Source organism: Zootoca vivipara, chromosome 12 (assembly GCF_965207765.1).
Source record: "Zootoca vivipara chromosome 12, rZooViv2.hap1.1, whole genome shotgun sequence".
NCBI classification, from domain to species: Eukaryota; Metazoa; Chordata; class Lepidosauria; order Squamata; family Lacertidae; genus Zootoca; species Zootoca vivipara.
The window spans coordinates 13,344,447-13,372,245 of record NC_142595.1 but is presented as its reverse complement, the minus strand read 5'-3'; the positions used below and the strand labels follow the sequence as shown (position 1 = coordinate 13,372,245).

At 47.6% G+C, this 27,799-nt stretch overlaps 1 protein-coding gene across 4 annotated transcripts; it reads right to left on the bottom strand.

Annotated features, from left to right (window-relative positions):
- Positions 1 to 693: 693 nt before the first annotated feature.
- ACBD4 (acyl-CoA binding domain containing 4) lies at positions 694 to 27,137 on the bottom strand. 4 transcript variants are annotated; one of them, XM_060282339.2, is made up of 11 exons: positions 27,016 to 27,137; positions 22,958 to 23,096; positions 19,783 to 19,903; positions 17,715 to 17,799; positions 16,931 to 17,051; positions 13,505 to 13,645; positions 11,269 to 11,363; positions 9,819 to 9,930; positions 4,395 to 4,561; positions 2,340 to 2,393; positions 694 to 1,554 (listed from the first exon to the last, which is right to left on the bottom strand). In XM_060282339.2, exons 2-11 carry the CDS (start codon positions 23,040 to 23,042, stop codon positions 1,444 to 1,446), a joined length of 1,092 nt encoding a protein of 363 aa, XP_060138322.2. In that variant the 5' UTR covers positions 23,043 to 23,096; positions 27,016 to 27,137; the 3' UTR covers positions 694 to 1,443. The 4 variants fall into 4 exon arrangements, with proteins under 4 accessions (XP_060138322.2, XP_034990734.3, XP_060138323.2 ...); XM_035134843.3 differs by having other exon boundaries at positions 13,550 to 13,645; XM_060282340.2 differs by lacking the exons at positions 22,958 to 23,096; positions 27,016 to 27,137 and having other exon boundaries at positions 16,931 to 17,098; positions 19,783 to 19,836.
- Between the last annotated feature and the right edge of the window lie 662 nt (positions 27,138 to 27,799).

Sequence of the window (27,799 nt, the reverse complement as noted above, 5' to 3'; positions counted from 1 at the left end):
TGGTTAAAGGTGGCCGGGAGATGGAGATGTTCGTTGAGGAGGCCGGAAGGAAGGCTTCCTTCCTCTGAGGGAAGGAGGAGGTGTTGAAGGGAATTAGAAAGAGACGAAAAGTTAATATATAATAAGAATAGATACAAGATTAATCGTTACTTAAAACAAACCGGGGTTAGAAAGGAAGAGGGCGAGGCGAAAGCTGTTATAGGAGGAAGAAGTGAAAATAAAAGGACTAGGGGGGCAAGAAACGTAGGCATTTTTTGGGGGGGAGGCGTAATAAGGTACAAGCTGAGGATGAAAGGAGAATGGGAGAAGAAATCACGGGAGTTAAAAGAAAACAATACTTTGAGATACATATAAGCGTGGGAGGAGAAAATTAGAAAAGGTCTCCTCCATTTAGAGCCTCTGGATCAGCAAATTCTGCTGAGTGACAATGCCCCCAGAGCAAATGTCTGTGTTTAACTTGAGGAAAGCTGAGCTCTGGAACTCCTTGCCACAGGAAAAATGTTGCAGCAAAGAATCCGGCTCTTTTGATAGGGGGGGGGGGATACCATTGGAAAGTGAGGTCAGTCATTGCCCAACATGGCCTCTACCATCACCATATTTTGACTAGCTCTGCGGATAAATGTATGATATGGGTCGATTCCTCGTGGTCAAAGGCCAGAGTCCAGATTCTGGAACAGATTGTGGGAGCCTGGCTGCGATTGCCTTGAATTTTATTTCCAGGTGGCAGGACAGACACTGCACGGCCGTGACCAGAGTGTTCCTTTTTCTGATCTCACTTGGTTGAGAACGGAAGGGCGGGCAAGTGGCACAAGGGGCACAAAAGCATGTTTTTATGGGGGGGGAGTCTTTAGTTTGCATCGGCGCTCCCACGCCTTTTGAACCGAGAAAAAGGAGAAGAGGACTGCAGTTTCTTTATTAGCACCCAACTATTTCCCTCAGCTGGGAATACTTCAGGTACCCTGAGTTCAAAAAAACCCACCCCCTCCTCTCCAGGTAAGGGAATTGCGGCAAAAAAGGCCCACCCCTTGGATTAGTTAACACAAGCCCTGCCTGCCTGCCCCCTGCCACAAACCCCACAGTTCAGAGCCTTGCGAAGTCTTGTTTGATTGCATGTCGCCTGCTCGAATTGTCAGCGCCAGCCCCGGTTTCTCCTTGCGTGCGACTGAACAAGCCCCGTGGCCCTCAGTTTCTTTTTGCAGAGATGCCCCCCCTCCCGCCCTCACTTCCTTTATTTAGCACCACCCAAATGTGATTAAATATCTCTCCCCCCCCATCCGCTCGCCACCCACCGGCACCCCAAGATTGCAGCATTGGGGTTAGGCATATCCCAAGGTGCGCCCATCCCTGGTAGACCGGAAAAGTTGCCAAGCGTCCAATGTTCAGAGTTCAAAAGTGCCAGGACTTCTTTGCTTTTTCCGAGGGGGTTTGTTGTCTTTGTGCAATTCACCTCTTCTGCCTCTGGAAATACCAATGCAGCCATTGGATGATGAAAGGCCAAGCCAGCAGGAAAAACCAGGTGCGAGGAGACAGCTGTGCAGGCCAACCTGGAGGTTCCTGGGGAACGAGAGAAGAGGGTGCGGGTAAAATCCTGGACTGGATTGAAGGGAAAAGCACTGCGGGCGGAATGGCACCTGCTGCTGCTGCTTCCCAGCATGCAATAAGGAGTCCTGCTTTCTCTAACTGGCTTGCATTATTCCAATTAACCAGTTAGGCGAGAATGCAAGTTTGATTTGGTTAATAAGTGGGAGAAATCAACTCGTTCATCGATCAGCATTTCCCTGCTGATTAACAGGTTGATGGCCAGCAGATCCAGGCAGGTGGGCTGCTATTTAGGGTGGTCAGAAAAAGCATTTTACACATGCCCAGAGGCACACTCTTCTTTGTGATTACTTCCTGTGTGTTTTTTTGTTTTTTGTTTAATTAAACCAACCCACATAGATGCTTGGTTGCATCCAAATGACAAAAGGCAGGGACTGCACTTAAGAATACAGTGGAACCTTGGTTTATGAACACCTCGGTTTATGAATTTTCGGTTTACGAACGCCGCGGACCCATCTGGAACGGATTAATTCACTTTCCATTACTTTCAATGGGAAAGTTCGCTTCAGTTTATGAACGCTTCAGTTTATGAACAGACTTCCGGAACCAATTACACCCATGCTTTGGGTTAAGTACGCTTCAGGTTGAGTACTCCGCGGACCCGTCTGGAACGGATTAATCCACTTTCCATTACTTTCAATGGGATAGTTCGCTTCAGTTTATGAACGCTTCAGTTTATGAACAGACTTCCGGAACCAATTGTGTTCATAAACCGAGGTACCACTGTACTTGCCACATACCTTTCCATTGTGCAAGGAAGTTGGCCGACAAGGATTCAGCATCGATGTGTGGCCCTGAAAGGTAGAAAAATCATGATGAGCATAGAAGCCTGTGCACTTTCCCAATCGTATGATCTTTCAAAGGGGTTTTCTAAGGCCAAAAAGAGTATCATGTAAATATTTTTTAAACGAAAAATAAAAGGATCCTTGGCAGTTTTGCACAAAGTTTCATAACTCGTGCTGCCTATCATTAATCTCGCTGTTCTTTCTCAGGATTATTATCCATTTTTATTTTACCAAAAGAAAAAAAAGGTGTGAATGGATACATTGCATTGTGAGCTTTTGTGGTCCCCCCCCTTTTCTGAACTGTTTTCTAATTTTCCACTAGTCTTTTCAGTTTCTTATGGAAATATTTTCCTAATGTTTCCTCCTCCTTTTGTTATACTGCTGGTATACTGCTTTTGTTATACTACATCCTCTTGTATTTCAGCAGGGCTGAAGGGGACATATACACGTGGCTGTACAAAAGTTTGACAGGATCAGTGCTTTTCCCCCCTAGGGGGACGCATACCCATAAACATTTTATGAATCTAAGTTTGGCCTCATTCAGGGGCCGTGCAGTATTTCAATATGAGTAGGAAAATGAGAGTACCCCTAAACATTTTTTTTAAAGAAAAAAAGCACTGGACAGGATCATTACAAGAATGATAGCAGCAAAGCAACAAGATTATACAGCGCGCCCCTCCCCATGAAAAGAGACGAGCAAAAATGCAAGGTAATCTGGGTGTAATAAATAGACTCGAAAGGCATTCATTTTTTTAATAAAAAAACAACCAACCCCACAGCTGAACACCTCTGGACAGTTCCACAGCGAACGCCGTCCCAAAGAATTTGTGTGGAACACGGTTAAGGCCATCTTCACTGAACAGCTGCACAATGAAGTTAAACAGATACAGGCCACAAACCATAAAATCCAGAGTGGATAAATAAAGCTCTTATTTCCTAGCACTGAAAGATTTAACTCTTCTTATTGGCTCCAACTAAGTACAACTGCTATAGCACAAAACCTATATGGGTAGTAATGTGTTGCTCAGGGTTAAATAACCGCTTCCCTGAGTTACTATCGCCATAACGTGGAACCTGATAGCCAGAAAACCTTTGCCTAAAGATTCTGAAACTTTTAATTGGTGGGAAAGAGAGTTTCTCCGTTAACAAAAGAGCCCAGATCTTCTCCACAAGGGGGGCTGTTTGAAATTTCTAAAACTGGGCAGTTTGCTGCTGCTGCTGCTGCTGCTGCTAATAATAATAATAATAATAATAATAATAATAATAATAATAATAATAATTTGTTATTTATACCCCACCCATCTGGCCGGGTTCCCCCAGCCACTCTGGGCGGCTTCCAACAAAACATTAAAATACAGAAATCAAACATTAAAAGCTTCCCTAAACAGGGCTGCCTTCAGATGCCTTCTAAAGGTCTGGTAATTGTTGTTCTCTTTGACCTCTGGTGGGAGGGCATTCCACAGGGTGGGTGCCACTACCGAGAAGGCCCTCTGCCTGGTTCCCTGTAACTTGGCTTCTCGTAGCGAGGGAACCGCCAGAAGACCCTCGGCGCTGGACCTCAGTGTCTGGGCAGAACGATGGGGGTGGAGAAGCTTCTTCAGGTATAATAATAGAGAATCATTAGCAGTTATTGATCCTATCAGCCAAAGATCATCAGCGAGGGGGACAAAGGCAGGAGGTTTCAGAGTCTAGCTGCAGCCACTGAGCAGGCCCTGTCTCGTGTCCTTGTGCAGCACAGAGGAGAATTTCTCCAAAAGATAATAATGCACAGACACCCTTGTATTGGCAAAGGTGATTTTGGTTTTAGGAAGTTCCTTGTTCCCAGATGTGCAGGAAGATCCACTGCCTGATGAGAGCTAGGGACTCTTTTAAGTTTTTATACAGTGCACATAATGCATCCACAATGCTTTGCAATATCTCAGAAAGTTCCCTCCCCAGCTGCTCTGAAAAATCTGTGCATTTATTTATAAAAGAAACGAACGTGTCTCCCCATCAGAACGGGCAACGTGCCTGGAAAGTTGCCCGGGATTCCAGGTAGCCGAGTCTCTCCATCACTTTCTTCATGTCCTCCTGCAAAGCTTGAACGGCGCTCATCACCTGCAGGTCCACGTCTTGCTGGATCACGGCACTTCCACTGCTGCCGAGACCCCTCTTGCCGGTGGGGACAGTTTGCGGAACTGCAGCGTGGGACACGGGAGAAAGAGATCAGACGAGATACGGTATGATTTAAAGGGGCGGAATCTTAAAAGGCAGCGGCGCTCAAATATAATCCTAGAAGCGGGAGTTGATTTCTAAAGCGAGAGCTCCCAGGCCTCAGAAGTCACACCCATTCCAGATCTACACATGTGCGTGGGTGGTGGCATGGGCGTACCCAGGATCAAAGCTGGGGGGGGGCACACCAGCCACGCCCTCCAGCCATGCCCCCCAGCCACCCAATTGGCTAGCTGGCAATGATGTGGCCAGGATCCCCCCCAGGAGGCATGGTCAACGTCCACGCCCCCCAGAGGAAAGGGGGCCGTTTGCAAGGCAGCACATGGAGCCACCCGCGCTTGCACTCCTGCCTCGCCCGCTCCTTTAACGGCAGCGGTGACTAAAACGAGGCAGCAGCAGCGAAGCTGCCTCCGTTGAAGGAAACCTGGACCAACTTCAGCCCACACTCTTTCAAGTCACAGCGAGCACAACACAGAAAGTGCTGCCCCACAATGCTCCACGTCCCTGCCTGTCCTCTCCAGCTGCCCTGCTTCTTGGGGGGGGCAGCTGCCCCCCTGCCCCATGCTGGGTACGCCCATGGGTGGTGGTGATGGTGTGGGAAAGGATTAAGTCCTCTTGTGGATCAGGAATTGCTTGCACGCTCTGGTCCTGCTTGCAAGTTTCCCATGAGGATCTGGAAGGCCACCAGTGAGAAGGCCACTGGCAGGCTCTCCTTTATGATGTTCTTATCTGAATGGTTGTGGTGTCTTGATTAGAGGAAGGAACATGAGGAGATCATTGGTGGGCATCCACTTGATTGTAGCCTTTTTCTTTTATCAGAGTCACTCCCCTCGTCTATATGCCACCAGGGCTTTCCATTGCATCAGAACCGATGACAAGCAAGTCTTAGTTTCTAAAACGAGAGGTGGTGGAATTCAAGCCTGCCAGGAAATGGCTCCTTTTGATTTATTTATTTTTTAAAAAAACTATTGTCCACAGTCCCTAATTTTTGGGATAAACCAAGTAATAATAATAATAATAATAATAATAATAATAATAATAATAATTTATTATTCATACCCTGCCCATCTGGCTGGGTTTCCCCAACAGAATACAGATTAGAACCACGATAAAACATCAAGCATTAAAAACTTCCCTAAACATGGCTGCCTTCAGATGTCTTCTAAAAGTCAGATAGTTGTTTATTTCCTTGACATCTGAAGGGAGGGCGTTCCACACCATCGAGAAGGCCCTCTGCCTGGTTCCCTGTAACCTCACTTCTCACAGGAGGGAGGGAACCTCCAGAACACCCTCGGAGCTGGACCCCAGTGTCTGGGCTGAATGATGGGGGTGGAGACGCTCCTTCAGGTATACTGTAGTGGGCCGAGGCCATTTAGGGCAGGCATAGGTAAACTCGGCCCTCCAGATATTTGGGGACTACATCTCCCACCATCCCTAGCTAACAGGACCAGGGATGATGGGAACTGTAGTCTCAAAACATCTGGGGGGCCGAGTTTGCCTATGCCTGGTTTAGGGCTTTAAAGGTCAGCACCAACACTTTGAATTGTGCTCGGAAACAGTTGCATGCAGAAGATTTCAGGTTTGGTCCCTGCCGCCTCTAGTTAAAAGAATCTCTGAGAGCATCCCTGGAGAGTCACTACCAGTTGGTGCAGGAAGCGGTCTGACTCAGTGTGTGCTTAGCTTGCACATTCGCTTTCTCAGAGACCACTCATCAAGGTCAGGAGGTTTTCTCCATTGCTACAGATCTCCTGGAGAGTTTTTCATCAGGGGCATCAAGGATTGTCTCATCAGGGACTCAACGGTGAATGGGCCGGCACGTTCATTAAGGCAAACTAGACAGTTGCCTAGGGCGCCAAAATGGAGGGGGCACTGGCACGACGGGGAGCGCTGCTGGCTTCGCAGGACTCGCTCGGCCGCGCAGCCGCTACACCCCAACGCTACCTATCAGGATGGGCGGCAGCAGCGGCGCCGGTGCAGCCCAGGCGTGCCCAGAGCACCGAGGGCAGCAGCGTGGGGAAGACACGTGGGGCGAGAGCAGCCCCTTCCCGCGGCGTGTGCGCGCCAGAGCCGGGCCTTTGGCTCCAGGCGCCGTCACTGCACTCTACTTTTCAGGCAGGCGGGAGCAGCTGCTGTTGCACCCGGTCCGTGGCTGAAGCCCGAGGGCGGCCAGAGCAACCCAGCGGTCGACGTCGCAGGTAAGCGAGAGGGGCGCTGGGAAGGGGGTGAAGGCTGGGCCAGGCCCGCAGGGAGGAGGCAGACACTCGGGGGGGGCACCAGAAGGTGATCTCGCCTAGGGCGCAAAAAACACTAGCACCGGCCCTTGCCGCTCTCTCCTGGTGTAAACAAGACACCATCTTTCCTGAGCATATGTAAAGGCTGGGCGAAAAGGGCCCGTGCTAGGCAGCATGAAACCCTGCTGGAAAAGTTAGGCCAAACTTCTGTGAGGAACACAGAAGGAGAAGAGGGATTGGGGAATCGGTGGAGGCAAGGCGTATGGCCCACCCATGCTATGCAGCCCTATCTTCACAGGTATGTTACTAATTAACCTCTGAGCAGATGAGAAGAATATTCCAAGATAGTAGAGAGTTGCTATGGAGGGGGTGGATGGGAAAGCACACAGGATATTTCAGCGCTCTCAGAAAAAAAGATCACGAGGCGAGGCTAGAATCCATGCTGCCCGTCTTAAGCAATTTTATCGTGGGCAGCAAAACTTGGCTCCTGGGCATCAACTTCTCTGGATCCGGCCATTTGCAACATGGAGAAGCACCTCCAAGATGGGCCATTTAGAGAGGCATACAAGCACTCCAAGCAGATTTCCTTCAGCGGTTATTTTTTTTAGGGTGGTACAGTCAAACCTCAGTTCCTGAATGGCTCCGTTTTGGAACGTTATGGCTCCCGAAAACCCGGAAGTAAATGCTCTGGTTTTTTAATGTTATTCGGAAGTTGAATGTCTGACGCGGTTTCCGCTTGAGTGCAGGAAGCTCCTGCAACCAATTGGAAGCCACACCTCGGTTGTCGAACGTTTTGAAAGCCGAACAAGGTTCTGGGACTGATTATGTTTGACAACCGAGGTTTGACTGTACTGTACCACATCGTCCCAAGGTGGTAAATGGCCCAAAACAGCTCTTTGATCCCTCCACACCATGTGCATGCCTGTCACCATTTTGGAGATAGTTCCTTTTGTCACCACGGGCATTTTTTGTTTTCTATTTTAAAAGGCCAGATAAATTGTCACTTTATATGGCATTAATTGTGTGAGTGGACCTTGCAGGTTTGTTTTCCTTTACCAGGAAACAGCCATAATGCAGCACGGGAAGCGTATCAAAACATGGCAAATTTGATGTGTCACTGTTCCCTAAAAAGGGACCCCTGACCATTAGGTCCAGTCGTGACCGACTCTGGGGTTGTGGCGCTCATCTCGCGTTATTGGCCGAGGGAGCCGGCGTACGGCTTCCGGGTCATGTGGCCAGCAGGACTAAGCTGCTTCTGGCGAACTAGAACAGCGCATGGAAACGCCGTTTACCTTCCCGCTGGAGTGGTACCTATTTATCTACTTGCACTTTGACGTGCTTTCAAACTGCTAGGTGGGCAGGAGCTGGGACAGAGGAACGGGAGCTGACCCCCGTCGCAGGGATTTGAACCACCGACCTTCTGATCAGCAAGCCCTAGGCTCAGTGGTTTAACCCACAGCGCCACCTGCGTCCCAGTTAGCTAATTAGCTAGACCCATGGTAATGAGACTATGTCCAGGCCCCCATCGGTGTGGATATTCAATTGCATCTTAAGTGACTTGGGAGTGTCCATAACATTTCGTGGGCTCCACGTACACCAAACTCCGTAACCTGTTGAATGACTGGCATTTCCAGTTGTGTTTGTTATCGTGGTTACATTTTTGGAATCTCAATATAACTCTTTATAACAAAATTGCCATGGGGGGAAGGGGCTAGCCTCCATTGGAAGCACAACACTGGGTGAGGGGGCTTTAACCCTTTGTCATAATCCAGAACAAGTCTCTCCTCTACCCGCCCCCCGCGCAAAATGGAGGCTTCCCTCCTGGGCCAATAGAAGACCCAAGATGCGTGTGACGAAGATTTGGATCATGGTAGGAGACAAATGGATTAAAGTTAGTTAAAATTGTTTTACAGAACCCTATAATGCCTTCCTGCTCAGAGAACGAGATGCCCCCTTTCCTGCCTTCTGCTCCATCTCTCAAAAGGTTTGTTTCTGTTATGGTGGCAATTGTACAGCGCCAACTTTCCTGGCACGTCTGCCAGCAAAAACTCCTGCTTTCTACGAGACCTGGGACACTGCCTTACAGACTTATTTCAGGATCAAACTGAATTAATTACACTATCTCACTCAGACCTTGTGGTGGCCCGGTCTGTATTTTGAAAATAAATAAATAAATGAACGAATGCCTATGCCCCCCCACAAATAACCCAGAGATGCATTTTAAATAAAAGCTCACATTCTACTCATGTAAAAACACCAGGCAGGCCCCACAAATAACCCAGAGATGCGTTTTAAATAAAAGGACACATTCTACTTATGTAAAAACACGCTGATTCCCGGACCGTCCGCGGGCCGGATTTAGAAGGCGATTGGGCCGGATCCGGCCCCCAGGCCTCAGTTTGCCTACCCATGACAATAGAGGTTCAAAGACTCTCTCAAGTAAAATCTTAAAAAATGTAGTAGAAACACCGACAACTGGGAAACACTGGAGTGCGAGCGCTCCAGTTGGGGAACAGCCTTCACCAAAGGTGCCGTGGGCTTTGAAGACACTAGAACTCAGGGCACAAGGGAGAAACGTGCTAAGAGGAAGCCACGCTTGGCAAGTCCACACCGTGATCAACTCCCACCCAGAAAACTATGTCCCCACCGTGGAAGGACGTGTGAATCCAGAATTGGTCTCCCCGGATTCATTGTTAAAACCGTGTTTATGGAAGACAATCTTACTCAGCTACGAGCAATCACCAAAGAAAGAGGAGGAGGAGGAGGAGGAGGAGGAGGAGGAGGAGGAGGAGGAGGAGGAGGAGGAGGAGGAGGAGGAGAAGAAGAAGGAGAAGAAGAAGAAGAAGAAGAAGAAGAAGAAGAAGAAGAAGAAGAAGAAGAAGAAGAAGAAGAAGAAGAAGAAGGAGGAGGAGGAGGAGGAGGAGGAGGAGGAGGAGGAGGAGGAGGAGGAGGAGAATTTTAAGTCAAAATGTTAGTTTCGCATCTATACCACCTTTGTTGGGATTCCCTTCCCTGGTTGAAGATGCTGAAGTCTTATATCCAGTCTTCTCTCCACCTTGAATATTGTTCAGGGGGAGGTTTTGCATGGCTGATAGCCTCCTAACCTGCAGGGGAAACGAGAGAGGGATTGAAATCGTATGGGCATGCCTAGACTACTCCCCTCCCGGCTCCGTTCCATTTTAACTGTCATGGCTTCCTCCAACGGATCCTGTGACAATGGAGGTGCTGATTGTTCACTGCAACAGAATTATCAAGCCTTCCTTCCACAAAACTACAATTCCCAGGGTTCCCTGGGGAGATGGAAGGATTGTGCCCCGAGGGACTGTTTCTAGTAATAGCTCTGAGCTGGACGTCATAATAGTTTTAGAGCTGTTGTGGCTTGAATTACGGCAAGGCAAAAAGGCTCAATGTTTCCTAACAGGGTTGGCAAATGTGAGCCATTTCATTCTTCGCTAGGAAAGTATACCAAAGGCCAGCCGTTAAGATGATGCATTGTGTTCCATTATTTTAAGACTAATGGAAAGTATTGCTTTGTCTCTCGTTCTGTGTCATCTCTATATATAAAAATGTAGGCATTGCGCACGCAGAGGTCACAGCCTTTCTCCGTAGCCGCTGAACTGTAATGTAACAAATTTGGCCGCAACGTTCCATGCCCATCAGCGAGGGACCTGGCATAATTTTTTTTTCCAAAAAAGCAAACCTTTCACACCTAAAATAATGATTAAACACAAAAAAGTGGCGCCCAAATTAGACGTCACCAGCAAAAGCTCCGAAGACTCCAGCAGCATCCAATAGAAAGGCAGATCGGCAGGGTAGGGAAAATCACACAAATAACCCACAGCAACGCGTGGCAGGGCCAGCTAGTAAATAATAAAATTGTTGTTGTTGCTGGACTTGAGTAAGTTTTGTTTCAGTCTTATCAATATTCCCAAGTCTGCAAACTTTGCCTAAATCAGTATGTTTTCGAAAAGTTTTTTGTGTGTGCAAATTTTACCATAAATTTATTTTTTTAAAATTAGCTACTTCGTTCAAAGCGGCTCTGGTTTGATTTAGCAGCTCAGTACATTCAAAGCTCATCTTAAAACATGATTGCCCAAATCTTCATGGATTAGAAATTCTGCATAAGAGATTAAACTCTCTTTTTTTCCTTTTTGGTATTTTAATTGTATGTTTATTTTAAAACATACAACTTAAAATACTAAAAAAAATAATAATTGTAAATTCTTCTTGATTTTACTGTTTTAACTTTGGTAAACTGCTCTGAGGTTGGGTTTTGTTTTGTTTTTACAACCGGGCAGTGTATAATTTTTATTAAATAAATATAATTAATTAACAGGAGCATGTTTGTACCAAAAGAAAATCTAGATGAGATCTATCAAAAAGTAAGGAGAAGGCTCATAGTTAACTTCACAATTACCTCCCACCCCATTAGTCATCATCACCTGATCGGGTTCCACATGTTCCAGGCTGTCACAGAACACCTCGCTCTCCGAATCGCTGGGCACATGACTGCTCTTGATTTCTTTGTCTGCAGGGCCTGGACAGCAAGATAAAAAGTTATAGCTCAGAAATGGAAGTACAGAGAGGAGTTTGTGCAAGCTGTCATATGATTGCAGTATCCAAATGCCCAGGTGTGTGTGTGTGTGTGTGAATTTTTATATACATTAATATTTGCATTAATCCATAAACAAATTCAGTATCTTTATAGGGGTTCTTCCGACCCCCGGACTTCCCCCCCCCCGCCTCTCCCTGGTTTTCAATAATTATCTCTTCTCTTTTCTGCGTCTAAATACTTTTATCCAATCTATTAAATCTCTTTTTAAATACCCTTTATCAAATTATATTAAAAGTGCTGATCCAATCCTGCTAACGTTTTTAAGTGTTTACAGTGCTCCTTCATATATTCTATAAAGTTAATCCATTCTTTTTAAAAATTTATTGTCCTCTTGGTGTTCAGATGTGAAAAGAGTGTGCCTTGGAAGCCTCCATCCTTTGTTCTCAATATCTGACCCATGATATAGAATATAAAAAGGCCAAGAAAACCAGGTGCGCATATTCTGATCACATTCCCAAATGCATGCTAAATGCAAAAACAAGGGGCTTCATATTTCTTTAATGCTATGTGGGTTTCACACACACACACACACACACACTGAACTGGGTATCTTCTGTAACACTGACTAAGAAGGTTTTAGATCTGGGCTGCCTAGTAACTCAGATTCAACATTTCATCTGATTCGCAAAAGAGAAGGAGAAAGAGCTTTGCTTTGATCCCACTGCTTAGGCTATGTGCAGCTCATGAAGCCTCAAGAATCAAACTATGCTTCAGTGAACCAAGGAAATGGCACCAAAACTTAGAGCAGGGTTTCCCAAACTTGGGTCTCTAGCTGTTTTTGGACGATGCTGCTGCTGCTGCTAATTTATTATTTATTCCCCGCCCATCTGACTGGCTTTCCCCACCCACTCTGGGCGGCTCCCAATAGAATATTAAAAACATGATAAAACATCAAACATTAAAAACTTCCCTAAACAGAGCTGCTGTTAGGTCACAGCCCAGTATACCTGAAGGAGAGTCTCCACCCCCATCGTTCACTGAGGTCCAGCTCCGAGGGCCTTCTGGCGGTTCCCTCACTCCGAGAAGTGAGGTTGCAGGGAACCAGGCAGAGGGCCTTCTCGGTAATGGTGCCTTCAGATGTCTTCTAAAAGTCAGATAGTTGTTTATTTCCTCGACATCTGGCGGGAGGGCGTTCCACATGGCGGGTGCCACCACTAAGAAGGCCCTCTGCCTGGTTAAGAAGGCCCTCTGCCCAAGGCCGTTTAGGGCTTTAAAGGTCAGCACCAACACTATGAGTTGTGCTCAGAAACGCACTGGAAGCCAATTAAGGTCTTTCAGGACCAGTGTTAGTGGTCTCGGCGGCCACTCCCAGTCACCATCATCCCTAGCTAGAAGGATCAGTGGTCAAGGATGGTGGGAATAACAGCTGGAGAAACCCTGACTTAGATGTTGAATTTTTGCATATCACGTTGGGGGAGGAAGGATGGCGGGGGCTCCCACTCCCAAATCAACCACTTGTTTCTCAAAGTGGGAATATTAACCAGCTTGGGCTCTGTCCATACTTGAACCCTAAACTGATTTTAAAACTGGTTTAACCGACATTGCTTCTCTAGACACCTGGGTTTCTTTTCTTTTCTTAAAGCAGAGCTACCAATTTGCACATAGAGATCCTTACCGCCAACACAGGTTATGTCGAAATACACCCACAATCATAATAATAATAAAAGACAACCTCTACTTCCTAAGCAAATTAGTTCCCAACATTCTGTCCCACTCGAATGTGATCAGGGAACACAATACCCTTGAACCAAAAGGAGCAGGCATAATTCTTAATGGCTGGTACCATGAACAGCAGGGAGCAGGTTACCTTAGTTCCCACCTCCAATGGTTTGCCTGAGTGCATCTCTTATTAGCTTCCAGAACCATGGATAACGTTTCCCTATAAGAGTGAATTACAAAGTGGGGGTGCTTTGGGGGACACCCGAGGTTACTGCAAACCCTGTCTGCTAGCTCTGACACTACACAGCTTGGCCATCACTTCCTGGGATCCTGCAATCTGTTCAGAGTTCATAAATTGCAGGAATTGCTGCAGGATTAAAGCCCTTCCTCTGCACACACCCCACCTGTCATCATGGTTGGCATTTTGCTAGAATATCTGTAAATCTTGCCTGTTTGATTGCACTCTCCGTGTTCTGGTGGGATGTTCTCGGCTAGTCCCCTTAAAGAGCCATTGTGGAGCGGGGCAGACTCTGAGCCCGTTTTCACTACAAAGAGAAGGGAATGTTCATCAAATCTGCCCCTAAGGTCTGGGTTATTCTCCTATGATCCTCTGTGGCCTTTTAAAGACCTTTGGTGCCGTCTTTTCATTTAAACACGAGAGCATCAACACCTTAAAGTTTGCTGGTTACAACACAAATAATGGCACCCCTCTTTAATCCCCAAGGCCATCTCAAGATTTTAAGGTGATGACCACAACAGACCACCGAATTATTTCCATCGAAGTAGGGTCACCTAACACCAACCACCTGTCAAAATGGCCTATGGGGTAGGATGGATTACGTCAGGCATCCCCAAACTGCGGCCCTCCAGATGTTTTGGCATACAACTCCCATGATCCCTAGCTAAGAGGACCAGTGGTCAGGGATGATGGGAATTGTAGTCCAAAACATCTGGAGGGCCGAAGTTTGGGGATGCCTGGATTAGGTTAAGATCCAGACCACTGGATTAGGTTAAGATCCAGACCCCAAGAAGCATCTGACCTCAGAGGAGACGACCTCTGCATTTCTGAATGAGTTACTCTCCAGGGTAAACCGCTTCCACCCCAACCAGGGCAGGTGATTTTTGTTTGTGACTGAACGAGTCACAATACCTCGATGCGGCAGACTTACCCACCTTCGAATTAAAGCCGTTTACAGCAGTGGTGGAGAGCCTGTGGCCCTTGAGGTGGTCTCAAACTCAACTCCCATCAGTCCAAGCCAACATGAGCAATAGCTGGGAATATTGGGAGCTGTAGTCCAGGAAGGTCCACAGATACCCCAGCCCTGGTTTAGAGGATCAAATGTCCGGAGTAGTGAATCATTTGGAGATACAGCAAGCAGCCTCCACCGCAGATCATTTTGAGATCATAGGAGCCTTTGATTATTTAAATTCACCACCAGCAGTGACAAACACACATACAGTTTTGGAAATATTGCCTGTCCTTTTAAGCCATTGTTTGAGCTTGCCTGGCCCCTGCTCAAGTCAGGCTAGCCTCCACCTTTGCACAAACAGGGGCAAGCTCTCCCCAGGGATATATACCTGTAAGCGTTGACAAAAGAACCAGGATAATTACACAAAGCTACTTCTCTCCCATAGTGTGTGCATCCGGACACACACTTGTCATTTCCAAGGGCCTTTTCTAGGAGCTGTTAGTGCCTTCGGTGGGGGGTGGGGGGTGGAACGGAACAGGAGGGCAATGAAAAAATAGAACCTGCCTGTTTCTCTCAACATCTTGATTACAATGGACTTTGCAGTCAATGAATATGATCAACTCCCCCTAAGATAAAGGAGCTGAAGTTCAATAAAAACCGGATTAGCATTCCTGGGAGGCTTTTGAGCTAAACCGTAACTCGGATTTGAGGGTGTAGGCTACAAATCCAGCTAAAATATTTAATCTACCACCAAATGGCAGGCTCCATATAAAAGGCCCAGGAAGAGCAACTGGTTTGTTTTTTTCTTCTGTGAGGCTAGATCAGGCATCCCCAAACTTCGGCCCTCCAGATGTTTTGGACTACAATTCCCATCTTCCCTGATCACTGGCCCTGTTAGCTAGGGATCATGGGAGTTGTAGGCCAAAACATCTGGAGGGCCGCAGTTTGGGGATGCCTGGGCTAGATCGAGGTTTCCCAAACTTGGAACTCCAGCTGCTTTTGGACTACAATTCCCATCATCCCTGACCCATAGCTGCCAAGTTATCCCTTTTTTTAAGGGAAATTCCCTTATGCTGAATAGGCTTCCTCGTGAGAAAAGGGAAAACTTGGCAGCTATGCCCTGACCACTGGTCCTGATAGCTAGGGATGATGGGAGTTGTAGTCCAAAAGCAGCTGGAGACCCAGGTTTTGGGAAACCTAGGTCTAGATGAAACTGCTAGCTCAGATGGCCCGTCTGCGGTAGACGGCAAGTAGACGGTTCTTATGTTTATGGCACAGTCCACGAGGAAGTTCTCTTGCACAAGCTTTGCTGCAACAAATTCCACTATCAGATACCAGATACATATTCCACTATCAGATACCGTTCCACTATCAGATACCAGAATCCCTGGGTAGCTGCCGCGGTCCCAAAGACCAGGGCACTGGTGGCTGCCTTGAGCTCCCTTGTCCCGGTGGATTTTTAAACGGCCATTTAAATTTCCCACAGTGCTCCTGCTGTAAAGTGCCACTCTGGGGCATTGTGGGAAATTTTAAACCGCGGCTTTGAACCGCCTGCTGCTCCATGCAAGCCCACAGCAAAGGGTCCGCCAACAGAGGAGAAGGAGCGCTGTTGGGCAGCACTTTTTGAGCCTGGAGCTAACCCCAATGGCAGCGCTGTCATCTCCACCAATGACCCAGGCAGCAACAGGGCCTCTGTTTACACTGTAAGAAGAGTGATAACAACTGGGAGGTGGGCCAGATCTTTTCGATGGGGGTGGGGAAGTCAAAAGTGATCTACAGAAGAGCTGCCCACGCCAGGATTTAAGAATGAAACGGGCAAGGGGAGGGGAAGCTCCCGATTTGCATCTCGCACAATGTAGACTGCAATTCAAACCCCTTCTGCTGCCCCAAGTTTCCCTGTTTTGCCTATTCAGAGAAGGAAACCCAGCATGCGCTGAATTGCCAAGTCTTCTTTTTTTCGCCTCTCCCTGCCGACAAAAACCCTGGAGCAAAGTTGGGGGCTGGGGGCTGTCTATACTGCCCAAACCCTAAGCAGGTCCAAGCAGGTTGGACTGCTTCGCTCCCAGCTGATGAATGCAAATTGGCACCTGAGAAATTTCAGGGAGGGACAAGGATCGGCTGAGATTAGGGATCCCTTTTCCTACAGTTGCAGGGCTAAAGGATGACCTGAAAGCTGTAGGAAAAGGGATCCCTAATCTCAGCTGATCCTTGTCCCTCCCTGAAATTTCTCAGGTGCCAATTTGCATTCATCAGCTGGGAGTATATCCAGCCGAGACTCCCTTGCTGCGAGATTCCCCTCTCAAACACGCTGAGCAAGCTCCCTATAAAAAAACACACTTTACAGCAGGCATCCCCAAACTGCGGCCCTCCAGATGTTTTGGCCTACAACTCCCATGATCCCTAGCTAACAGGACCAGTGGTCGGGGAAGATGGGAATTGTAGTCCAAAACATCTGGAGGGCCGAAGTTCGGGGATGCCTGCTTTACAGAGGCCAGATTGGATGGAAGCATCTGCAAAGCTCGTATAGGCTGTGTGCAAGAGGAGCTGAGAAGGTGATTTCCACATTCTTATTTTAAAAAACACACACATCGTAATAGCTGGAGAACCCACCCACCCCTCTGTCACCTCTAATGGACATACCTGCTTTCTTCTTGAAGAAGGAGTCGGGGGGCCTGGGCATATCGTGTATCACTTCGTAGAGGGGTTCGAAGTATACGAACATGTCCTCCGATGACTCATCCAACGGCACGGTGTTGATGACCTGCCAGAAAGTCCTAGAGAGGATCCCGGGTGGTACAAGAACATTCCCTGGGATCCAGCGACCGGTCTGGGTGAACCTGGTGATGCTGCAGCAATGTTGAAGTCTGGACCTAACCTGCCCCCCCCCCCCGGATCGAGGACCACCGAGAGTCCCACATAAGGGCCTCCTCTCGAGCAAATTTTCTTGCAGAAGTGTAAACTTAACCCCTTCTCACTTGGATTTATTTTACAACATTGCCAGCGGAGTATGTTGCTGCATTTATTTAGAGGATTAGAAACAGAACTCAGCAATGTCTGTCAGGAAGTCTAAATACCAGGCCCGGTGGTTTATGCATTTTAAAACATCTCTCAGGGATCTCAGCTGTGATTTCACTCTGAATCTCACAAACATTTGACACGTTTCAAAACGACACAAAACTTTGGTTCTGTTCAAAAACCCGCTGGGTTCCTTCATGCTGAACTCCTTCATTTCAGCTCTCCGAAATCCCCTACCCACAGAGATTTGTTCAAGCCCAAACCCTGAGGTGCCTTCCTTGCCATTTCTGCCGTTGAATCGCTGTTAGGGTTCAGCTACAGCCTACTCATATCTCATTGTAAGGAGTTTCCATGGCGACCCAACCAGGCAGACCAGGCCTGAATGAGGAGGGTGTTCCCCATTTCCTACCTTCTGAGCAGCCTTCTTCATCTCTGCGATATAAGCTGCCATGGCTTCCATTTTGGTCATCTTCCCCAAGCTGTTCCATGCATCCCTGCCCAAAAGCCAAACATAACCTCTTACCTGGGGGACAAGTGCTTAATTTTGGGAAAGAGTTCACACCAGCCTGAAAGTCGGGTTCCCTGGGACGCCAGAGGCACTGTGGGATGCAGGTGGCGCTGTGGGTTAAACCACAGAGCCTAGGGCTTGCCGATCAGAAGGTCGGCGGTTCGAATCCCCGCAACGGGGTGAGCTCCCGTTGCTCTGTCCCAGCTCCTGCCCACCTAGCAGTTCAAAAGCACGCCAAAGTGCAAGTAGATAAATAGGGACCGCTCCGGCAGAAAGGTAAACGGTGTTTTCGTGTGCTGCTCTGGTTTGCCAGAAGCGGCTTAGTCATGCTGTACGCCGGCTCCCTCGGCTAATAAAGTGAGATGAGCACCGCAACCCCAGAGTCGTCCGCGACTGGACCTAATGTACAGGGGTCTCTTTACCTATTATTCTTGCGATTACTCAGTGAGTCTATGCATAACTCAGAGTATTTTTTACTTCTCGTTTTGATTAATTTAAAACAGGCATTCCCCAAACTTCGGCCCTCCAGATGTTTTGGACTACAATTCCCATCATCCCTGACCACTGGTCCTGTTAGCTAGGGATCATGGGAGTTGTAGGCCAAAACATCTGGGGGGGGCGCAGTTTGGGGATGCCTGATTTAAAACATTCACTTTCCCATATGTCCCAAACAACACACACACACACACACACACACACACACACACACACACACACGGCATGATAGCTCAGTTGGTAGAGCATGAAGCTCTTAATCTCAGGGTTGTGGGTTCAAGCCCAATGTTGGGTGAAATATTCCTGCATTGGAGGGGGTTGGGCTAGATGACCCTCAGGGTGCCTTCTAGCTCTATGATGCTAAGAATTCTATGTCAGTTTGCATTTCTTAGTGCAGAAAGTATTGATCTGATGTGTAGAGACCTTCCCTACTCTAATTAATTCAAGAGGGTTCTGGAAGCTTCTGGAAGCTTCTCTGTGTGAAAGAAGCAAGCAGAAGGTTCATGATGTTTGGGTTATTCCTTCAGAGAAGCTGAGTACAGCTGATTTAAACTGATTCTCTTATCTCTTTCTGTGAAGGTCATGCTGACTATAAAAGTCCAGAAGGAGCCTGAATTTCACTTTCTCTATGTCTTTTCCTTCTGGTGTGGTGTTCTGTACATAGTATGCTTAGGGTTAAGATTTAGACTTATTATAAGTTATTGCAAGTTTAAGTTAAGTCCGCTGCAACTGGATTTCTTATGGACAATGCCAATCCTGAATGTATTGGATTTGTGACCATTATGCTCATTTATGAAATACAATTGTGTCTGGTCTATTTTGGGGGGGAATCCTGCAACGTGTTTAAGTTTTTACTCTGCTAACTATACACTGGAATCTACTCTGGATCAATGCTGAGTAGAATTCAATGACATTCTATGATTTCCACTATTTAAAAACGGTATGGTTATTTTATTAATAAATAACAACTGGCCATTGTAAGAACAGAGGCTACCCAACCAAATGACTGTTTGCAGTTCTTAAGGGAAACGGCTCGGTATTAGCTCCTGCTCAGAACAAAAGGCAGGGCATTTTTCCAAAAGTAGGGGGCCACTGCAATGAAAGCCCTGCTTCTCATTTTTACAGTTTTAATCCCTTGCAATAAGGGCGTTTTTCTTTTGTTTTTCTCTTTCGCAGGCAGTACTTGATCACCTGACTGCAACTTGACACAGGCAAAATACAGGGAGGCGTAAGCCTTTATGGATCAAAGCCAGCATCTAAAATTAAGCGCATAATTGCAACAGTTGCCAGTGCAGTTGGAGCAATACTAGCTTATCCCCATGCCCATCAGATAAGCAGCAGTACAGTACTTTGCACCAGCACTGCAAGGCTGGGTCCATTTGTTGAAAACAGGATCAGGGGCTAATTTCAAACAAAGCCTCCTTAAAGGCAGTGCTAAGTTCTGAAAGGAGATGTTGGTCCTGGCCTTTCTTACCATTTATATCTGCCAATAGGGTCCCAAAACCCCGGCCTGGGGATCTGGCACCGACCCACCGTGGCTTGCTTGTAGTAGCTGTAGAAGCGTAGCATTTCTTCGTACGACGGTCGGTAGGCACCTGAGAAAAGGGGGAGGGGATGGTCAGAATCACCCGCAGGAAAAAATAATTTGAAATGTGTAGGTTAGCAGCATCACATATTTTTTAAGAGGCCCACGCAATTATGGTACCTGACCTGTTTCCGGTTCTGGAAGAACGCTAGGAGACAAAAGCAGGTTACAATACACACTGTTTAGGGTGAGATGATTGCAGTTTATGAAATGGGTCTGCTCTGGGACATTTCAAATCTCGAGAAATGACAATGGCTTTCAGCCTAGAGGGCTTGTACGCCAAAAGAAGAAACATGAGGGGTGCGCCGTCTCTTTTTCCACAAATATAGTCAGCTATGGCCAGTTTGATTTTACACGCTTGTCAAGATTATTGGGGTTGCGGCCTGCCCCATTGTTGCAGGCGAGATTCCAAGGGGGCCAGGCACTTACCGAGGGTTTGTGTTTTCTTTGGAATGAGGGACAGCGGAGACTGTGGCGACTTTAAATATGGGTTATTCACCTTTACCTTACACCCTGAGCCTATGATGGAGGTGTTCACAGCATGAACACCCTGGAGGATTTTGTTTCTCCCATAGCCGCAACCTTGGATTCCAGCAGAAATCAACTGCTGGTTTTGACCTATAAAGCTTTAAACGGTTCAGGACCGCAATACCTCAAGGACTGCCTCTTTCCATATGAACCTACCCTGAGATCATCTTCTGAGGCCCTCCTTCGTGTGCCTCCTTGAGAGGTCCAGAAGGTGGCAACACGAGAACGGGGCCTTCTCTGCAGTGGCTCCCCATCTGTGCAATGCTTTTGCCTGGCACCTTCATTATACACCTTTAGGCGCCAGGCAAAAACGTTCCTTTTAAACCAGGCCTTTGGTTGATCCGATTTACCTTCTATGCCCTTTAAAAATGTGGTTTTTTGGGGGGGGCTATTGGGTTGTTGTTTGTATTTTTATTCTGTATTTTGTGGTTTTATATCTTGATTTTAGTCTGTGAACTGCCCTGAGACCACCGGGTATAGGGAGGTATATAAATTCAATAATAATAATAATAATAATAATAATGTCTCTCCCTCTATGTCAGTGATGGCCAAACTTAGCCTTCCAGCTGTTTTGGGACTACAGTTCCCACCATCCCTGACCACTGGTCCTGTTAGCTAGGGATGATGGGAGTTGTAGTCCAAAAACAGCTGGAGGGCCAAGTTTGGCCATCACTGCTCTATGGCTTCTGCCTGCAGCCTGCTTCTACCCAGTTCTCTCTCACACAGACCTAAACTCTGGCTTTTGTCTTTCTAACTAACAGACAGTGGGTTTTTGGGGGGGGGAAGAGGCCCACCCATTTGTCCTCTGGCATGTGAGCCACTCCCTTTGTTTATCTTAATGACCCATTGTGCAGGCTCACCTACTGATTCCAGTAATTGAATCTGTGCTGGATCCAGGAATTAGAAGATGAACCTAACCCCCTCCCCCTAAAATAAAACTTACAACATTACCGTATTCTTTATAAGCCACTTACATGCCAAAATAGCTTCTAAGTGGCCTACACTTACAACTATAATTTTATAATTACAAAATCCCTGCACACTAAAACAATTCCATCAAAACGTTTAAAACCCCACATTTAAAACACACAATAAATCATGCCCGTTAAAAACCAAAACAGTCAAAACAATTAAATTAAAGCAGATTGATCAGGAAGTTCAAATTCAGTACAAGCAACTCCCGATTTAGGCGTGTCCAAATGACGTATGATCGTGCACAGCGCCAAACCCAATAGTAGCCCCAAAATGTCATGAAACGGGATGGAGTCGGGGCAGAGCGGGCTGTATTATTATTTGTTTATTAAAAGACTGAGCCTGAACTTCCTGATCTGTTTTATGCTTTTAATGGGCTTGGTAGTAGTGTGCATTTTAAATATGTCTTTTAAAAATGTTTTGATGAAATCGTTATAGTTTGTGTGTATGGATTCTATAATTGATTTTATACTTGTAAGTTGCTTAGAAGCTGTTCTGGCATGTAAGCAGCACGTAGCAGTGGTAGTAAAAAGGTAAAGGGGCCCCTGACCATCAGGTCCAGTCGTGTCCGACTCTGGGGTTGCAGCGCTCATCTCGCTCTATAGGCCAAGGGAGCCAGCGTTTGTCCGCAGACAGCTTCCGGGTCATGTGGCCAGCATGACAAAGCTGCTTCTGGCGAACCAGAGCAGTGCACGGAAACGCCGTTTACCTTCCCGCCGGAGCGGTACCTATTTATCTACTTGCACTTTGATGTGCTTTTGAACTGCTAGGTGGGCAGGAGCTGGGACCGAGCAACGGGAGCTCCATTGCAGGGATTCGAACCGCCGACCTTCTGATCAGGAAGCCCTAGACCCACAGTGCCACCTGGGTCCCTGTGGTAGTAAGTAGTAGTAATTTATTTATATGCCACCTGTGACGGGGTGAGCTCCCGTTGCTCGGTCCCAGCTGCTGCCAACCTAGCAGTTCGAAAGCATGTCAAAATGCAAGTAGATAAATAGGGACCGCTACAGCGGGAAGGTAAACGGCGTTTCCATGTGCTGCTCTGGTTTGCCAGAAGCGGCTTTGTCATGCTGGCCACATGACCGGGAAGCTATACTCCGGCTCCCTCGGCCAATAACGCGAGATGAGCGCACAACCCCAGAGTCGGTCACGACTGGACCTAATGGTCAGGGGTCCCTTTACTTTTTCGTAATAATAATAATATGCCACCAAACAACAACAACATCCATTTATATGCCACTCATATAACTGGGTTCCCCCAGGCACTCTGGGCGGCTTCCAGAACATTAACATTTCAAGCACAGTAAATTGGAATATACCGGTAACCCATCTTGGTGAGGATAGGGAATCAGGGAGTATAACACACCAGTAAGGGAACTATGCAAGCTTCAAACTAAGAATCTAAGTTCCAGCTCTTGAGAATCCCAGGGGTTTTTTGGGGGGGGGGGTTCCAAAAGAAGTTGTTCTTGTTGTTTTCTCCTTATGCCTGTACAGACAAGCTTGGAGAACGTTGATGTCAGAGGTCTGTAGAGTAACCGGAGAGCATCGCCAAATGGGCTCTCACCATTCTTGGGCAAGCCTTGAATGACACGAACAGCAGCGTCAAACTGCTTCTGGTAATCGGCTTCTTCTTCTTCCATCATCCCCATTGCCGCCGCCAATCTTGGAAGGAAAAGCAGAGGTGCTGAGGAAAGCCGAGGGCTCTGGTGGGAGAAAGGTAAAGAGATTCATTTGCTTCAGGTTCTCAGAGGGACAGCGCAAGGGTGATGAAACCAGCATTCGGAATCCGCCAGCTTGGCACCTGGCAACCCGCCACTTGCAACCAAGTGAAGATGGCGGGGAGCCAGGATGACGGCCGGCGTCTGCACCTTTTGGCAGGCTGGCACACAGCAACTTTTTTTTTTTTGCTGCGGTGCTATGACACGAGGCAGATTTTAGCCGGAGCTTTCAGCTTTGTAATCTTGTATGTATGTGTATATGTATATACAGTGGCACCTCGCAAGACGAATGCCTCACGCAACGAAAAACTCGCAAGACGAAAGCGTTTTGCGATCTTTTTGTTGACTCGCAAGACGAAGTTTTCTATGGCCGCGCTTCGCAAGATTAATTTTTTTGCATTTTTTTTGCTTTGTTTTGCTTACATTGGAAAACCGCAAGACGAAATTTTCGCAATACAAAATGACTCGTGGAACGAATTAATTTCGTCTTGCGAGGCACCATGTTTCTCCAAAAATAAGACACCGTCTTATATTTATTTTTCCTCAAAAAAACACACGGTGGCTTATTTTCAGGGGGTGTCTTAATTTTTTTTAAATTAAGTATGGTTAAACTGCCTATCACTATGGCTTATTTTCGGGGTATGGCTTATTTTTGGGGTATGTCTTATTTTCGGAGAAACACACACACACACACACACACACACACACACACACAGTGGTACCTCAATTTAAGTACACTATTGGTTCCAGAAGTCTGTACTTAACCTGAAGCGTACTTAACCTGAAGCAAATTTCCCATTGAAAGTAATGGAAAGTGGATTAATCCGTTCCAGATGGGTCCGCGGAGTACTTAAACTGAAAATACTCAAACCAAAGCGTACTTAAACTGAGGTATGACTATACACCATATATATATATATATATATATATATATATATATATATATATATATATGTGTGTGTGTGTGTAGCCTAAACATTCTGGGATGAAACCCAATACAGTGGTACCTCATGTTGCGAACGGGATCTGTTCCGGCGGCCCGTTCGCAACATGAAAAGGCCGCAACAGGAAGTGCCGCATCTGTGCACGGGCGTGACGCAATGCGGCGCTTCTGTGCATGCGCGCAGGATATGGACGCGCCGAGCCCGGAAGTATCCTGAAAAGACGCAACATGAAGCGGACGTATCATGAGGTATGACTGTAGTTCTTTCAAAGCCTAGTTCTCCCCCCCCCCCCCGCCAGCCCCTATCCAAAGTACAAAAACAGTGCCCAGGTACAATCTTCTCTCTATACAAAAGAGCTCTTAATCCCTGCCTCCACAGACAATTACAGACTCTCCCAGCTCTCATTGGGAGTTTTCCTTTCCTCTCCCAGTTTGGAGAACTCTGGGAGAACTTCACTTTCCTGCCTCTCAGTCACTTTCCTGCCACCCCTCTGCCTCTCTCATGTGCAAGTGGTCCCCAGGGGCATCCCAGAAAGGGAGACTCCAAAGGGCTAATACCCTTTGGTATTATATAGGGGACCGGGTGGCGCTGTGGTCTAAACCACCGAGCCTCTTGGGCTTGCCGATCAGAAGGCCGGCGGTTTGAATCCCTGTGACGGGGTGAGCTCCCGTTGCTCTGTCCCAGCTCCTGCCAACCTAGCAGTTCGAAAGCACACCAGTGCAAGTAGATAAATAAGTATCGCTGCGGTGGGAAGGTAAACGACGTTTCCGTGCGCTCTGGCTTCTGTCACGGTGTTCTGTTGCACCAGAACCGGTTTAGTCGTGCTGGCCACATGACCCAGAAAGCTGTCTGCTGACAAACACCAGCTCCCTCAGCCTGAAAGTGAGATGAGCGCCGCAACCCCAGAGTAGCCTTTGACTGGACTTACCGTAACCATCCAGGGGTCCTTTTTTACCTAACAGTCAAACCTCGGCTCCCGAACGCCTCTGTTTTGAAACCTTTCGGTTCCCGAACTCCGAAAACCCGGAAGTAAATGCTCTGGTTTTCAAATGTTTTTCGGAAGCTGAGCGTCTGACATGGCGTCCGCTTGCGTGCAGGAAGCTCTTTCAACCAATTGGAAGCCGCGCCTCGGTTGTCGAACGTTTCAGAAGCCAAATGGGCTTCCGGAATGGATTACAATCGAGGTTTGACTGTACCCTGTAGTGTCTTCTCTTCAATATGGCATTGGCCCACTACTGAGCAGCCTGCTGCCTAGAGCAGGCATCCCCAAACGGCGGCCCTCTAGATGTTTTGGCCTACAACTCCTATGATCCCTAGCTAACAGGACCAGTGGTTGGGGAAGATGGGAATTGTAGTCCAAAACATCTGGAGAGCCGAAGTTTGGGGATGCCTGGGCTAGAGCATAGCTCTCTTGTGCAACTGCTACACCTCCTTACCTTACTGGCACTTTTCAAACTGCACATCCCATCCCGAGAACCTGGTTTCTGCCGCCAGTGCCAGGCTGGTGCCGCCTGCTTGCCTTACCCATGCAAACAGCACTCTGGCGCTCTGTATCTAATACACTTTGCTGCCTTCTTCTGATAAGAAACTCCCGTTCTTCTGGTCCAATGTCCACAATTTCTATCATTAATCCTCAGTTTGCTACATGGGCACCTTGAGCAATTCATTGAATCATAGAACCATAGAATTGTAGAGATGGAATGATCATTCTAAGCCCAACCCCCTGTAATGCAGGAATATGCAGCTATCCCATACAGGGATCGAACTTGCAGCCTCAGTGTTATCAGCACCACACTCTAAGCCAGGGGACAGCAACATTTTTCAGCCGTGGTGGGCCGGACTATATTTTGGAAAAGGAAAAAAACACGAATTCCTATGCCCCACAAATAACCCAGAGATGCATTTTAAATAAAAGCACACATCCTACTCACGTAAAAACACGCTGATTCTTGGACCATCCACGGGCCGGATTGAGAAGGCAATTGGGCCTCATCCGGCCCCCGGGCCTTAGGTTGCCTACCCCTGCTCTAAGCAACTGAGTCCTTTGAGTTGAACACACTATACATGTAAAGCATATTCAAAACACATCCTGCCCCTCAACAAGGAAACTGTAGTTTACTCATCCCAGCACACTCAACAAACTACACTTGCCAGGATCCCTGGGGAGGAGGAAACACGCTTTAAATTTACGATGCGTACACAGGCTAAGGCTGAGACCTACTACAAGTGTTGCCCTCATATCTGTCCTGCTTTTTGCTGCCACAATGCACGAAGCATTAATCCTCCTCTCCTGCATAGCTCAGTCAGTAGAGCACGAGGCTCTTAATCTCAGGGTCGTGGGTTTGAGCCCCCACCCTGGGCAAAAGACTTCTGCATTGCTTGGGGTTGGGCTAATGGTCCCTTTCCAACCCTACAATTCTATGATTCTCCCCATGCAACCCATCTTCTGCCAGCCGGGCAACAAATTGCTCCCACACTGCAATCCCTTTGCTTGCCCTTGTGGCTTGGAGGCCGCTCACCCCAGCGCCGATCGCGGACCACCACGCCCTTGCCCACAGCCCCTTGTTCCCCGATGCCGCCCTGCTTTTGCTTTCTGACACCTCTTCCTTTCACCTCTTGTATGATAACGTGGCTGCCCGGTACCTTTCCCTGCCCAGCCTCCCGACTGCCAACTTCCTACTTTGATCACAAACCCAACCCAGCGCCTTCTGCCCCTTTGGGGAACCACAGGACCATCAAACGGCAGAGTTGGAAAGGACCCTGAGGCTCATCTAGTCCAACCCCCTAATGCAGGAATCTTCTGCCTCTCGGCAGGACTCGAACCCACGACCCTGAGTCTAAGAGTCTCATGCTCCACCGACTGAGCAATCCCAGGCCTATCCGACCATTTGCCCCCCACTGCCCACCCCCAGCACCCGTGATCCCACGCCCTTTGCACAAGAGTCCACTTCCAGACTCACCTTGCTCCGCTCAACTTCGCTCTTTGCCCGGGCACTGCGCTTTCCCGGCGCCTGGCTTGTTTTTTTTGCTGCTTGTTACTTTTGACCTCCTTAAAGCCTGCCCACGGCTGCCCGGTTCAGGGTGAAGCGCGTCTCAGCCAACCACCGCGCTGCATCGCGTTCCACGCTTCGCGCCTCGGCCAATAGGCAGCAAGCCCAGCCATCCGCCCCCGCCTTGTAGTTAGAGAAATACTGTGCTCGTGTTTTTTTGCTGTGATGTATAAAAACCTCTCCTGTTTGTACGCCAGCGCCGCCTGCAGGAGAAGGAAACGGCCTTGGCTAGCAAATATCCATGCGATGCTATTTATTGTCTAATATCGCCATCGTCGGGCGGAAGCGAGGATAGCAAGCTGATTCCTTTATCGGTGCAGTTATTCACACTGTATTTATTTGCTCCAGAGGTTAAATTCTGAGACCAGAGGGATTTTAATTGTGCCAGGAAGACGCAGACTGATAGCCTGTATTTGTCTTCGGCTTCAGTCCAAACTCCAATTTACCCCATTGCAGGGGCGCCAACTTTAATAAAATCAACTTCTTCACTCGTAGCCGAGTAAGATTGTCTTCCATAAACACACGTACCGCCACATTGGGACGCAGCGGGGACATTCCTGCAACACAGGAATCTCAGCTAAAGAATCCATGGCAGATGGCCATCCAACCTCTGCTCAAAAACCTCCCAGAAATGAGAATCTACTGCCTTCCGAGGGATTCCTTCCCACTGTAAAGCAGCTCTTGCTGTCAGAAA